General features: G+C 38.7%; 1 protein-coding gene across 1 annotated transcript in view; it reads left to right on the top strand.

The window, feature by feature from the left end:
- The first annotated feature begins 10263 nt into the window (after nucleotides 1-10263).
- htra3b (HtrA serine peptidase 3b) overlaps nucleotides 10264-15000 on the top strand; it is a 47232-nt gene continuing 42495 nt past the window's right edge. Inside the window, exon 1 of the mRNA XM_084344234.1 lies at nucleotides 10264-11008. Within this exon, the coding sequence (XP_084200360.1) occupies nucleotides 10594-11008 (415 nt within the window). The 5' untranslated portion in view covers nucleotides 10264-10593. The remainder of the gene's footprint in view (nucleotides 11009-15000) is intronic.

Here is a 15000-nt window from a genome sequence, read left to right as displayed (position 1 = left end):
CAGTCTCTCTTTAGCTGTCCAATGGGAGCTCCTGTTACTTCTCTGTGGATTGAATTGGGAAACACGGAGATGTTCAGATGGATATCAGTCTCATGTCTGTGTGTTAAGTACAGGGCTGGAATCATGACATGGTAACCTTGAAGCAGACAAACAGCCTGGCTATGTCCAAAAGCCTGATAATATATCAGCCAACACCTCTTGTGATAAGGAAATGTGAAAGGGATTTGCAGTTTGTTGGAACTATTTTTCAATAGAAAGTAGGTCAGACACTCGGAACATATCCGCACTTACTTTCTGGAATTTGCTATGTGTAGGGAAATAATAGTTTTGAAATTAAAAACATACACATGGTGAGTATTTTACAGACAGATTCCAGTTAGTTTTAGAGTTAATGTTAAAAATGCATTTGCTATTTAAGGCCAACAAAATATAAGTCAATAAAGAACTGAGGTTGGGTACTTATATACAATATAGTTTGAGGAAATTAAACCTGTTATGACCCTGTACATTCAGTAAAATATATCAGATACTCAATACATCACTGCTCCTCAGTGCATTGGAGAGACTTGCACTGACCCCAGTAGGTTATTTCTGGAATCTTGCCTGCCTGAAATAATAGAGAATTAGAGAATAGAGAACATTTTTAAAACACAAACGACGATTCTTTCCTACCGTAGTAAGGTCGACAATGAGCTACAACTGTATTTTCATCAAAAATCGGTCCTCCGGCCTGGACAAATAATATTGGTCTCTATGGTCAGCTGTCTGTGAGACAAGGGCGTAGGGACCGTCTACAAAGTGCAACACCGAAAAGAGATACTACAAAAAATATTCAATAGCTTCACTATTATTCAGTGTAGTGTCACCAAAATCACTGCACACATGCAGCACTTTGGCATGATTTTGAGGAATTTATATTGGGAAAATATTCAATAACTTCACTGTTATACAGTGTAATGTCCTCAAAATCACTCCACACATCAATGGTCTCCTGCTGGTTATTCTACAACTGTTTGTTTGGAAAAAATGTGCTTCTGCATAATTTGGGGGAATTTCTATTGGAGAAATATTCAATAACTTTGCTAATATTCAGTGTAGTGTCACCAAAATCACTCCACACATCAATGGTCTCCTGTTGGTTATACTACAGCTGTTAGTTTGGAAAAATGTGGTTTGGCATAATTTTGGGGGATTTTCATCGGGAATAATATTCAATAACTTTACTCTTAGAAATAGAATGACGATTTGAGAGAGGTATTATTTCATGAAATCTGGGGACAAAACCCTGAAATATTTTGGTGCTCTGATGTGCAGAAGCTGGAGTGGTTGTTTAATTTCAGTGTGTTTAAAACTGCTAGTTTTATTTCTCAAGCCTGGAAAAGAAGACAGGTAAATTTGTTTAATTAATTTTTGATGATTTCTCTTGAACCTTGGCATTGTCTTCCCTTTCTTTTTTTTCTCCCCCCCCCCCCCCCCCTTTTTCAGATAATGGTTTTGAACCCCTGTATGTTTTTTTATTTCTTTGATGTGCTGGTGATGTGCTCTGGATCCGGTTTGTTTTCTTGGTGTCTTATAAGCCCATGCGGGCTGGGCATACAAGTATGCATGACACAATAATAAAAGTAATTCATTCATTCATTCATTCATATATATATGCTATATATATGTATATTTGCACACGATACACGCACACATATATGTGTATATATACATATGTATCCCCTTAGAAAGGCCTAGATTCTAAATTCACACAGCCAAAAAACAAAACAGCTGTGCAATGACATTCTGTCACTGAAAACAGTGGCCTTAAGCCATGAACCGAGACTGTGAAACAACCTTTTGATTACTTTTGATACAGTAAAATTATATGAAAATTTTAAAATAAATATGGCTATCTTACTGTACATTATTAATGAAAAAATCCACAAGAACATGAAGAACAAAAAGAAAATGTGTGACTACATTTATCAGTAAGGACAGAAATATTTAAGATCTCTATCAAGAATCATTAAGTGAAAAACTTTTTGTTTGTTTCTGTTGCAGACATTTTGCAGCACAGCTTTTTATCTTCTTTTTTTTTTTTGCTTTGCTTCATGCTTGTTTTAAGAAACTTCAGCTTGACTTATACCTGTTTGAAATCACTTGTGGCTGGACTAGATTTTCCATGACATGCAGTTTATAAGTGTACTACTACCATGATGGTAGTAGTTAGAAATGCAAGATGGCCATTTCGATATATAAAATAGGAATCTTGCATTTTTAACAGCTTTTTCATTGCTACATAATCCAGACCTAAACCCTCCTATTTCTGGTAAGAGGCCTGTTTAGTCAGGGCTGTTGCACAACACACAATACCAAGGGGTATCTTTGTTTGGTATTTGTGCTGCTGTCATTCCAAGGCACTTCGTGTGAAACCATCTTGTACAAGTTCCACACTGAATCTACATGGGGATAAATACATTAAGCATATTAAGAAAGTTTAAACTTTAGGAAACATATAATGCATAAAATTATCCTATATCTGATTACTTTATTGTTATCCGTTGAATTTCACTCCAGTTTATGGACAGATTATCTATTGATGTTTTAACACAAACATTAAGTCTCACCCAAACAGCATCCACTGCAGTTTTGGGCTGGTCCTCATTTCCACAGAAGGAACAGAAGTCATCCTTTGAAACTGAAAAAATAAATACAAGTATATTACAGTTAAGTTTGTAGTAAGTGTTCAACATATTAGCCTACTTTAATATTTCCAAACGATACCCGATCCTTTGAGAATTTCGGTAACACTTTCTATGAAGGTCTAGTTTATAATGCATTAGGAGCACATGCATAAGACATTATAATGCATTTATAATGCTTCATACATGTCATTATAATGGTGTATAATCATGTATAAGAACTATACCAAGGTTTATAACGTATTACAAGTGTGGACATAATGTATTATAAATTAAGCACTTATAATGTTTTATACCGGCATACTAAAGTGACGACAGTGAATGAATGAAGAATCTGAAGTCCTGGGTCACATAACCCATTATAACCATCCTTACTCTAGCCAGTAGTAAAGACACACATAGAACTGCTCAACATAGAACAGATACTAAATGCTCGGTTACGGAAAGGGCGTAATGCCTTATAAATATCAATAATATGCTATAGGATGACTTTAAGAGCTTTTAGTAAAGTAACAACACTGTATAAAGTTATTAGCAATTGTATGATATTATAACACAATTATAATCACTTAGGAGCAGTATTTTGCTGGCTGTAAGTAAAGTGTAAGTTAAAAATTATACACCATAATGATCTTTAAAGCAACTTTATTTTGCAAAAACAAAATATAAAGAAAAGGTGCATGTTATTCTGTACATATCCAATACAATTGAAATCTGTAGAAAATTTAAAAAAAGCTTGCATAGCTCACAAATTAAAATTCTTTTCTGAGAGACTAAAGAATGCAATTTATAACTTAAAAAATTAAAACTTGGAACAGATTAGCTTTTTTGCACATTTAATGTGCAATGGGTAGCAAAGTACCATTCTCTTTCATTTTGCTTATGCGGTCTTTAATCTCAGCTGTAATAGCTGCGCGACATCTGTCCACAAAGGTGGAGAGCTTTTCAAACTTCTCATTCCACTGGCCTAGAGCTGTGAAAGCTTCAGGGGCTGCGAGGCTGAGCTCTGTGATGACTGCCGTTGTAGCGATTGTGTTGCGGTCAACACCGACTTCTTCAAAGGCGGATTTCATGGACCCCCCCTCACTGTAGCTCTTCAGCACTGCCTTGTACCTTTCCATGTCTCTGCAGTTTTTCACTGAAAGAAAAAAATGTTCATCTGTCATTGTAAAGAGAATGCATTAACTGGTATGTGCAGTATATGAAAGGAGAGTACATAATGTTGTATATATACTTAACATCTTCTGTTATATTTTTGCCTGCTCTATTATTTTATGAGAGCACAGTAACATTACACAATTTCCCCTCTGGAATCAGTAAAATCTTTTAATTTTGTTTGTGAACTAGCTATCTCTTGGGGACCACGAAAAGTCTTAGAGATAATGACATACTGTCAAAAATAATTCACTTTTTGGTAAAATACAGTCTGTTCTATCTTTTTATTCATTATTATTAGTTCATGGTTTATATTTAATGGTTTTTTATGCAAGCAGTTAAAAAAACACAGTTAAAACGGTTAAAACAGTCAATTTTACTCATTACTGATATATAAAAAACAATCTTACCTCGAACACGACTGGTTTCTGGTTTGGGGCTTCCACTCAACTTTGGGAGTCTCTTCTTCAGCTTTTTCTTCTTCTTCTTGGAGTCATGTTCCAAGGACGAATCAGACAATGGCGAGTCAATGGCTAAGGTCGAAGCAACTTCAGATTCTTCGGATCAGCCACAAAAATGTGGTTTGAAAGGGCATGAAGATACTGTTTGAAAAAGTGACATACCATTAAACCAAACCTTACCATCTTCAACTGTCAGCAACAACAGCAACAATAATAAAATAATAAGCTTTATTTATGTAAAACTTCAAAACCAATTTTTAAAATTGGTAGACATGATTTACAGTACATTTACTGTACAAAATAGTTCCAAGTGCGATTAAAAAAAGAAGAACAAGCCATTTTGATTAAGTATATTTTAACATTTCACTTAAAGTACTGAGAAAATTGATAGCTGTCAGATCAGTTAAAAGTAAGTTCCACAATTTGGGGTCATAATGAACAAAAAGGAACAGCAATGACATACTGTTGGATGATCGTAGTGCTCTGTTTGTACAATACATCTTTTTTTACTAAGATAGGGATGAAGCATTTAAAACTAAAAGAAGAATCTGAAAATCATTCCTGTGGCAATGATAACCAATACAGTTATTTCTCTCTCATTGTGTCATTTTGTACATAAAGCGCCTGCATGAGATACAAATGTCAAAATCTTGAATCTGTCACTATCTGTGAGTTGATTTATTAAAATTTTTAAAAAAAAAACATGCAATACATGAACTTTTATTAGTCAGGAGTTACAAGACAAAAATGCATTATCCCACTAAGAAAATCTGCTTTCATTCAATCTGCCTTTTCAATGAAAGCAGCACATGAATGGAATGCTGTACCAGTCCACATCAGGGAACTCACAACTTACAGGTAATTTTTTTAGTCAGTTAAGAACATGTCTTGTAAGCAACTAACTCTGTTAGCACTAGTTTGGATGCCATCATCATTTGGCAAATGTCTGCCAATATACAACTTGTATGCTGTGTTGTTGCTTGACCTACCTTTGTGCTACTGTTGTCCTGTTGATCATATCTGTCTTTGCTTATGTATCTTTTTCAGAAGCTGTTCTGTTATTTACTTTAGTTTCATGTCTGTCCTTGCTTGTGTTTGTTTCTTTTTTTTGGTTTGTTATTTGCTTTGTTGAACCGTAATTTACTCTGCCTTTATCGCTGCCCATGTCTGTGTTCTGCTTTTACTGTTGACACGCCTTACGTCATGATTAATTTCTTTTCAACTTGTTATTTGGTTTTAGATTGACATTAGGCTGCCAACTTCGCACCTGGCCAGGGACTACGGATGAAAACTAGCCTCTTGGCTAACTCTAACATATTTACAGTAGTGTTTATTAATATGCACTGTCCCAGAGAAATAAATTAAACATTTCTTAAAGAGTTACTTATATTTCTTTGCATTTACTTGATTTTAGGTAGTTAAAAGTCTTTATAGCAATTGTAAGGCTGATAACATTTCAACGCATGAGCCATACATAAAGGCTGTAAAGCCACATAGTACTACATGAGTAGATGTTTACTCACCACAAACTTCCAGTGCACATTTCTTATACTGACAAATCCAATGACTCCATCATAGTCATCAAATGTAACCTGACAAAATGTGTGAAAATTAGAAAAAAAACAGTATTTTTTTCTGTAATATACAAAAGCAAAACAAAGATTTCATGTACACAGTATACATTATGTATTTTCCAACCCAAAGAAGTGAAACTGCGATTCAAAATGTAGGCTATCGGTTAAAAACTGAATCTTCCAGTAACACATCAAGGACTATAATAATACTAAATGTGTAGGCTATACACACAATTTGAACCATCTAAAGCTCCTATGTGAAGCCTACTGACATCCCCGCTGACTACAAAACTAAAATGATGAAAATAATTTTAATAATAAATAATCATAGTTGTATTAAACTTTTTTAACCCTTGCCTGGCCATCTGCTCTCTTGTGCCATGTAGAATTGCACCTATGGTGTAATGATTCATGTGGTAGAGTCGGCCAGCAGTATCCTTAGATTTGAGGATGGCTTTAATGTAGCATTCTATTACCTTTTGGAGAATTTTTAGGGAAACAATCACAATCATAAAAAAATTTAAGGTAATGTGGAAGCTAACTTTAAGTCATGTGTAATCACCTCACTGTCAACATCTTTGAGAATGGATCATTTATGCAACACTTTTGCTAAGACTGATTTGTCTGAAGTCACACTCCAGACCTTCTGGACTGACAATCTACTTGGCACTGCAGCCGGCGACCCTGCTGACAGCAGACCGGGGGAGAAAAAAAAATTCTTTGCTCGGTGCTTTGGTTGGGTTTTAGGCAATGAAGAAAGGAGTTGGTTAAGTTTAGTAAAAAGACCAGGTAGAGGCCAGAAGCATAATGACCGTTAGCTATAGGCTACTATGTCATATTATTTACAGATCAAGTTTAGTTCTTGGAATTCTGTGCATTAGAAAGAACAGTTCTTTTAAGTATTATTTGTTTTTATTCTGTCTGTTCAATGTCCTCCAACAAGGACGGGTGGTGGTGGGGTTCATAATGTTCACAATGATATTTTATTAGTTGTTGGTTTAACCATGGATGAGGTAATGGCTGTTATGTTATTTTATTTTCAATGGCATTCCTTGTTACATGTTCATTGCTGGATTTATGGAAAAACATCAACCAATATTGCATATCCATAATTATTATAATGGATAATTAAAGAATACTTACACTATAACGAAAATTAGAAGTGTAACTCAAAAAAAAAAAAAATGTACGCCTATTTTGAATTTTACTCGAATACAAATACAAATACAAATACTTTTCCCCCCTCAACAAATACAAATACAGATACAAATATTGGCTGCTCTGCACACCCCTACTGTGCACAGTGAGCAGAAGATTTTGAGTGCTGTGGTCATTGAGGTAGTGTTTTGCAACCTGGCAAATGCAAATGTTGCACACTCCTTCAAACCTTTGTCTTTTGTGTTTCTCCCAATTAACTGAGCGACAGCTTTGAGCATGTGTGCAGAGCATATGTGTAGCACTGTAAATATTCTGATATCCTTCCATGTCTTCAGTTTTGAACAGATAGCAAAAAGCCCTGTCCAAGTAGCTGACAATGCTCTCCCTGTTGAATGACAGAAGAACACTTTGGAGTGGTGCCCAGCTGCAATCTGTTTCAACCTGATGTACTCGTAGTTTTGTGTACTGTGACAGTTTTCAGAGGAACTGCATTAGCCAGACTGTGATTGGTGGTATAGAGTATTCAGTTGTTAGCATTTCACAGACTGGGAGGGGAGGTGCATTCTGACCACCTCCAGGAAGTGTGAGAGAGTAGTAAAGGAGTCTTTTGGTCTGACTGGGAACTTTGGATGCAACATTCCCTGTAGCATCTAGGTATAAAGTCAGTGGGGTCTTCTTTCTCAGGTGTTGCACAACTATGCTTATTCCTGTTTCAGTATACATATGTACACCAAAGGGGTCAACTTGAAAGTGCTGTATGTACCCAGGCATTTTGTGAAATTTGGAGTCACAATCCTTCATGATGTTTTGAGTGAGGTACATCTCCATGAAAACATCATATCACTATATCAACATCACTATAGAAGACTTGGCTCACTCCTTTACGTAAAGCTCTTGCAATTCTCCCTGTTCTCGTATTTGCTGCTGGTCTGGATTTTGTTTCACTTGTTTTGTGTGCCATTTTTCCTCTTTGTAGCACAGATATCTTAACCGGGGTGTCTCCCACTGGCTCACTTTTCCTTTTGAAGAAGTATTTTGCACTGCAGGAAGGGAATGTACAAACTGCACTAATGTTTAAATAGGGACTATTAATTTTCCAGCTGTGAGGAGCTTTGATTTGCTGGCTCTTGAAGGCAAGGGTACAACAGGGATTTTTCATTCAAAAACTGTTGTACGACACGTTGGTCCATGGTTGCCTCAGTTTTGTTGAACTGGGGCATGGAACAATTTTTTGCCATTTATTTCTATTCACTGTAATTGTGAACCTTTTTGATACAACTGGTAACTTTCTCCATTTTTTTATTGTTCAATGTCTTTCCATGTTCAGGTTGGACTGTCTGCACTGATGTCTTCTGTTGCTTGTCTTTTGCGTCATTGTCTTCTGTGTCCTCATTTGACACTGCTTCTGCTACTGAGACTCCTCTCTGCGCTGACGTCTTCTGTTGCTTGTCTTCTGCATCATTGTCTTCTGTGTCCTCATCTGACACTGCTTCTTCTACTGGGACTCATCTCTGCACTGATGTCTTCTGTTGCTTGTCTTCTGCATCATTGTCTTCTGTGTCCTCATCTGACAATACTTCTGCTACTGAGACTCCTCTCTGCGCTGACGTCTTCTGTTGCTTGTCTTCTGCATCATTGTCTTCTGTGTCCTCATCTGACACTGCTTCTTCTACTGGGACTCATCTCTGCACTGATGTCTTCTGTTGCTTGTCTTCTGCATCATTGTCTTCTGTGTCCTCATCTGACAATACTTCTTCAACTGGGACTCTTCTCTGCGCTGATGTCTTCTGTTGCTTGTCTTCTGTGTCGTCATCTGATGCTTGTTTGATTTTGTGAATTGTGCTCAGAGGCAGGTCCTCTGGCCCACTGTCTGAATCAAATGTTTTTTCCTCCATTACCTGAGGTTCATTCATCTGTGATGACTTTTCCTGTTTACTAATCAAATCCCTCACTCCGTTTCGATTCTTGGTCCATATGACCCACAGCCAATGACGGTTTTTCTTATGATCTTGACCAAATAGGGTTATAGAGAGTTCAGACCATATTTTTGAGGAATAACCTGTATCTCTGTTTATAATGTCAACACTCTTCATTGTTCTGACCAAAGCTTCCATTCCACCAGCCATTGCACATAGGTCTTTTCTCTGAGCTGTTTCCTTTTTTAACTCTTCCCATTTTCTTCAAAATGCTTCTAACCTGAGGGAAGGGGGACAAGCAAAGCTAGCACCTTTTGTCAAGATAAAGTGAGTTTGTGTAGTCTGGCAGTAAAAAAGGTGGCCCAGTACCTAAACCTAAGGCTGACACATTAAACAAACTGTAATTGTACATATAAATACATAAGTAAGAACTAAAACAACCGTAAAATCACATTTTCAGTTTTACACAAATCAATATCCGTAATTTGTAATTAGAGTAACACTTGGTTAATTTCTTTCCTCATCATAGTGGTTTTGCAGTAAAAACTGAAAAATGAGCACTGCAGGTAGAGCTTAATTAAAAGTTGCTCCTGATTGGCTGGTGACTTAGTCTCCCAATGCACCCTTCATTTGATTGGTTCAAAGGCAGTGGCCATGAGGCAGCCATGACATTATACAGTTGTAGAATAACCAGCAGGAGACCATTGATGTGTGGAGTGATTTTGAGGACACTACATTGTATAACAGTGAAGTTACCGAATATTTTTCCCAATAGAAATTCCTCAAAATTATGGCAAAGCACATTTTTCCCAAACAAACAGTTAGGCTATAGAATAACCAGCAGGAGACAATTGATGTGTGGAGTGATTTTGGTGACACTACACTGAATAATAGTGAAGTTATTGAATATTTTTTGCAGTATGTCTTTTCGGTGTTGCACTTTGTAGACGGTCCCTGCGCCCTCGTCTCACAGACGGCTGACCATAGAGACCAATGTTATTTGTCCAGCCCGGAGGACCGCTCGTTTTGATGAAAATACGGTTGTAGCTCGTTGTCTAACTTATTACGGTAGGAAAGAGTCGTCGTTTGTGCTTGAACAATGATTCGCTTATGAGTTATTGATCAAGTGAAGTTCGAATCTGTGGATAGATTTCCAACTCCAACTTAACCGAACAAGTTATAGTTCACAGTGATGTTGCCAAGTCTGAGCTCCGTCGCCACGCCTCCAGGAGCGCAGCCGCCCACATCTTCTCCCTCCCTCCGGCCGGCTTCACTGCTAGAGACATTCACCCTGGACCTGCCAACTAGGTGGATGTGCACTGTGGTAAAAAGGAGAAAGAAAACTCGACATCAAGTCTCAATCCACTGGATTCACCAGCTGAATCCGCAGCCGGTTCATTGTCGGCTCTGGACGCAGAATTACACGCGGCTACAGGACAACAAGCCACCGTCAAACATTAAATAACAGGATCTTTTTATTTTGGTGTGTTTTGCAATCTATCCTTCTCTCTTTCGTGTATGTGGAATTTAATCTGTAAAGTCTCCCAAAAGTGATGTGCAGTGGGGAGCCAGGCGATACGATCTCCGCATAAACTTTCCCTCACCTCTCTCCAATTCTAAGCGCTCAAAATCCTTCTGCATTAAAATGCAAATCTTCCTGTACACAGCTGTGTTCTATTACCTCAAGGAGTCAGCCAGCACGGAGCCGAATTCCAAGTGTCCGACGCGGTGCGATGTGAGTACCTGTCCAAGCCCCAGCTGCCCCAGCGGCTACGTACCGGACCGCTGCAACTGCTGCCTGGTGTGCGCCCAGGGAGAGGGAGAGCCATGCGGCAGTAAGGACGACCTGCTTTGCGGGGACGGACTGGATTGCAAACACCCGGCGGGCAAGCGGCTCTCCAAGAGCGTCTGTCTGTGCAAGTTCAGCCACGAAGTGTGCGGCAGCGACGGGAAGACGCACAGCAACGTGTGCCAGCTGAAGGCGACCAGCAGGAAGGCTCTGCAGCAGGGACTGCCAGGCATCACCCAGATCCATAAAGGACCGTGTGAGACCAGCATAGGTACGATTTACGCAGTTTTTGTTTTTTGTTTTTTTGGTATTTGGTATACCAGTGAGTGAAATTATTTGTGGGACCCGAAACAAAGCCCCCTTTTCAAACTACTCCTGCCACCCTCTTTAATTTTAATTTCAATATAATGGTAGACACACAGTACAGAACTTTAACATATAAATGAACGTACATTAAATACAAGCCCTTGCTAAGCATTCACACATTGCTAATTAAGCCTTACAAAAGCTCAGCACTCAAGCAATGCTGGAAGGTCAAGTCAGTGGTAGCTACAAGGCATTTGGACAGGTTGAGTAAGCAACATTATCTACCCAAAACAAAAAAACACGCACACTCAACAGAGTATAAGTAAAGTATTAAGGGATTATGAATAATGAAAATAGCAATTATTTGCTATAATTACCCCATGACACTTAATTTGTGTAAAGGGCTCAATAGGATCTACATGTTCAGCAATAAATAATCTGACATAAGATCATGTTAAAAATTTTTTTGAATCGATGCAGATTCATGGAGATAAAAATGTATGTAACACTGTGGAAGGAGAGACAGGTTAGCACCTTTTCAACATCTGCCTCAGAAGTTTCTCAAACTAGACAGCTTATGAAATCTGATTTCAATCTGTTCTGAATGCTTCTTGGGTGCATTTTACACTTTGCTGATAGAGATTGGAAGTGTAAATGTGATTTTTAATTATCAAATACTGATGTTAGTGTCAGCCTAAAGAAGACAGAATCAGTCAGGCTGCATTGACAATATCCAAACAGGTTACAGTTTTTCTGTCGTGCGCAGTGCCTACATGACACTGGTTGACCAAATAGTCTAACAAAGTCCATAATGCTTTTCTGACAACTGAACTATAGAAATGTGGACAGTGTTTCCCACAATATCATATTAAATCAAGAGCAAACTGGTCTCAATAAACTACCCTGTATCTTTTTCTCGAACTGTCTGTACATTGATATGAGCCAGGTTTGGTCACAAGAGTAATGCTTCACTGCTCCAAAAAACACTGGTTAGAGGACAGGTGCAGGTTTATCAGCCTGTTAAAGCAGACCTGAGCCAGCTATTTAGACAGTGAGAATTAACCACACCTCCGGTAAAAATACTGTTATTCTGTCCACCAGACTGGAGTAGAAAGTCCCTCAACCCAAACACAGAGTTCATGTGTGGGACAGTGGGACGATGCAGGCCTCTGTAAACATGATTGTGTCTGTCAGAGGGTGGAGTGGCTTTGTGAAATGATGTTCCTTTAACAGTATGAGGAGATTCTATCTCAGCGTTGGTGGTGGCCAGACAGTTGAATAAGTTCCTTGTAAAGGGAGGGGGGTCACTGTGACACTGCTTTCAGACTGACGTAAGACCAATCCTGGTGTGTTGGTAAAAGGATGACTTGGAAATGAATGACAGTTTCATAATGGTGTATTCCTTTTGTTTTTGTTTTACGTTCTTGGCTCCCAGACAATGTATCCAAATTACTTTAATGATCCTTTGACTTGTCATCTAGCACCACCATCAGGTCAAAACTCCATTGGTCCAATACAAATGACATTCCCATCAGATTTAGGTGCATTATGGGTGTAGTGCTAATAAGCAGATATTAGCATGCCGACAGACTAAACTAATTGTAAAAGAAGTCGGGGAAGCAGTTCTAGTCAGGTTAGCCACGGTTAGCCTTTGTTAAACAAAGCCAATTAATAACAACACATCACACAGTATTAATGCGCATACAGACACTTGGAAAGTCGTTGGACACAAGACTGATTTATTGAGAAACTAATAAAAAGAAGTGCTAATAAAGAGTATGTCCTACAGCTTTCGCACAGTTGATGTGCCAAGCAGCCATCTTGGATTTTGAGGTCCGGGTTGGTGAGGTCAAATCAAATCAAATCAAATCAAATTTTATTTGTATAGCCCAAATTCACAAATCACAGTTTGCCTCAGAGGGCTTTACAATCTGTACAGAGACGACACCCTCTGTCCTTCGACCCTCGATTCGAGTGAGGAAAAACTTGCCCCAAAAAAAGCCCTTTTAACAGGGAAAAAAAAATGCGGAAGAAACCTCAGGAAGAGCCACAGAGGAGGGATCCCTCTCCCAGGACGGACAGACGTGCAATAGATGTCGCATGTACAGAGCAGATCAACGAGATCACAATGTATACAATTATAATGGATGGTTGACAGGAATGAAAGTACATAAAGAGGTATTACAGCAATAATAATGAAATGCACATGGAAATGTGATTACTAGTGATAACAGCAGTAGTGATTAATGGTAAGGATGGTATGTAGTAATGCACTACAATAATAGTAGTGGAACGTATGTAACAGAGATATGACTAATATTAGCGACAGTAGTGGTGGGTGTCAGGCAGGGTCGTGGCAGTAGGCGCATCCACGATCAGGCAGGGCCATAGCAGTAGGCGCATCCACGATCAGGCAGGGCCATAGCAGTGGGCGCATCCTTGGTCAGGCAGGGCCATAGCAGTGGGCGCATCCACGATCCACGACCCGGGCGCGGCCAGGATCCATGGGAGCCTGTAGGACTAGAAAGCACAAGGACTCCGGGGAAGAAGTAAGTCAGTGACATGCAGAGATGGGGCATGTATACAGGCATAATGTATACAGATGGAGAGGAGAGGAGAGGAGAGGAGAGGGGAGGAGAGAGAAGCTCAGTGTGTCATTTGTCCCCCGGACTAGGCCTATAGCAGCATAACTAAGAGCTATGCTGTGCGTCCGACTTTCCAAGTTGTTCTAGTTAAAATTGCCAACTTGGAAATTTCTATCACCCAGATGGAGTGCACCATTAGATGGTGAATATGGTAAACATTAGACAATATATTCAATATAAGTTGCACGGTATACTGAAATTTAGCAACATTCTGTACTTGTTCACTTCATGGTTTTGCAACAGTCTACTGTATGTCTCGTGGGTTGATCTATAAGGGTATCGAAACAGTGTTGTTTCAGTCAAAGTATTGTTTTAGTATTGAGTATCATGATGCTAAAATTGGTATTGGTATCAAAGTCAAATTTTAGGTATAATGACAACACTACTTCACTTCTTCATGTTACCATTGCCTTTGTGAGCTTGTAAGCAACCACCAATCCCAGGGGTAGACGATAAGGGAAATTTGCCACTGGCCCGCTTTCGAATTTCACTGGCCCCACCATTGTAACCACTGGCCCAGGAATCCATCCCCATAATAACAAAAAAGAACAATTTGATTTAATAACATTTATTTTAATACTGCAGTACTGAGGTCAAAAAGTGCAAATTCATAAATCAAAAGTGCAAACAGTGCTGCATTACTCAAGCACAATCAGTTCTTCCTCCATCTCCTCCTCAGTTGGTTGATTTTTGCACCCCCCTCCATGTTACAGGGCGTTTTACTTGACACATGCTAAAAAAATAAGATAAGATTTACAGCCTCACCCCACACCATGTTCTCTAATGCAGACATCAAGTTTAAATATTTGACCAACAGTGTTTTTTTCAGTACGCTATTTTTCTACTTCTTCTTCTCATCATCATTATCATTAATTATTATTATTAATAATATTGTTTAAAGTGAGCCTCTTATCGTTTAACAGAAAAATACATCATACAAACAGCAACTTTTGCAGCCTTGTCAGTCTGATGGCGAGTTATCACCTTTCTGTCATCACTAACATACTGTTAATAATCAAAGAAGCTCTGAGGCTTTGTTCTATATGTTATAATACAATATTTAAGCATTGAGCTACAATCAGGCAACATTCATGATTTTGTACAGTCAAACTAACCAAAAACTTCTTATTGATCATCATTATAAAGTTTCAGGGCGTTCCTGTAACCATGGTAACTCACGGTGCCAGAGGGGAGGAAGAGACGCTGAATGAAGCCGTTTACACAGATACACTGCAGACAAAGTCCAGACTATAGTTGTTATTTCACACATGTAGCACACAACAGGAGACTCTCCGTGTCAGATGAGTTCTCA

This window comes from Pagrus pagrus, assembly GCF_965226575.1.
Source record: "Pagrus pagrus genome assembly, chromosome: 22".
NCBI classification, from domain to species: domain Eukaryota; kingdom Metazoa; phylum Chordata; class Actinopteri; order Spariformes; family Sparidae; genus Pagrus; species Pagrus pagrus.
The sequence above is the reverse complement of the archived record's forward strand: the minus strand, read 5'-3'. Positions and strand labels throughout refer to the sequence as shown.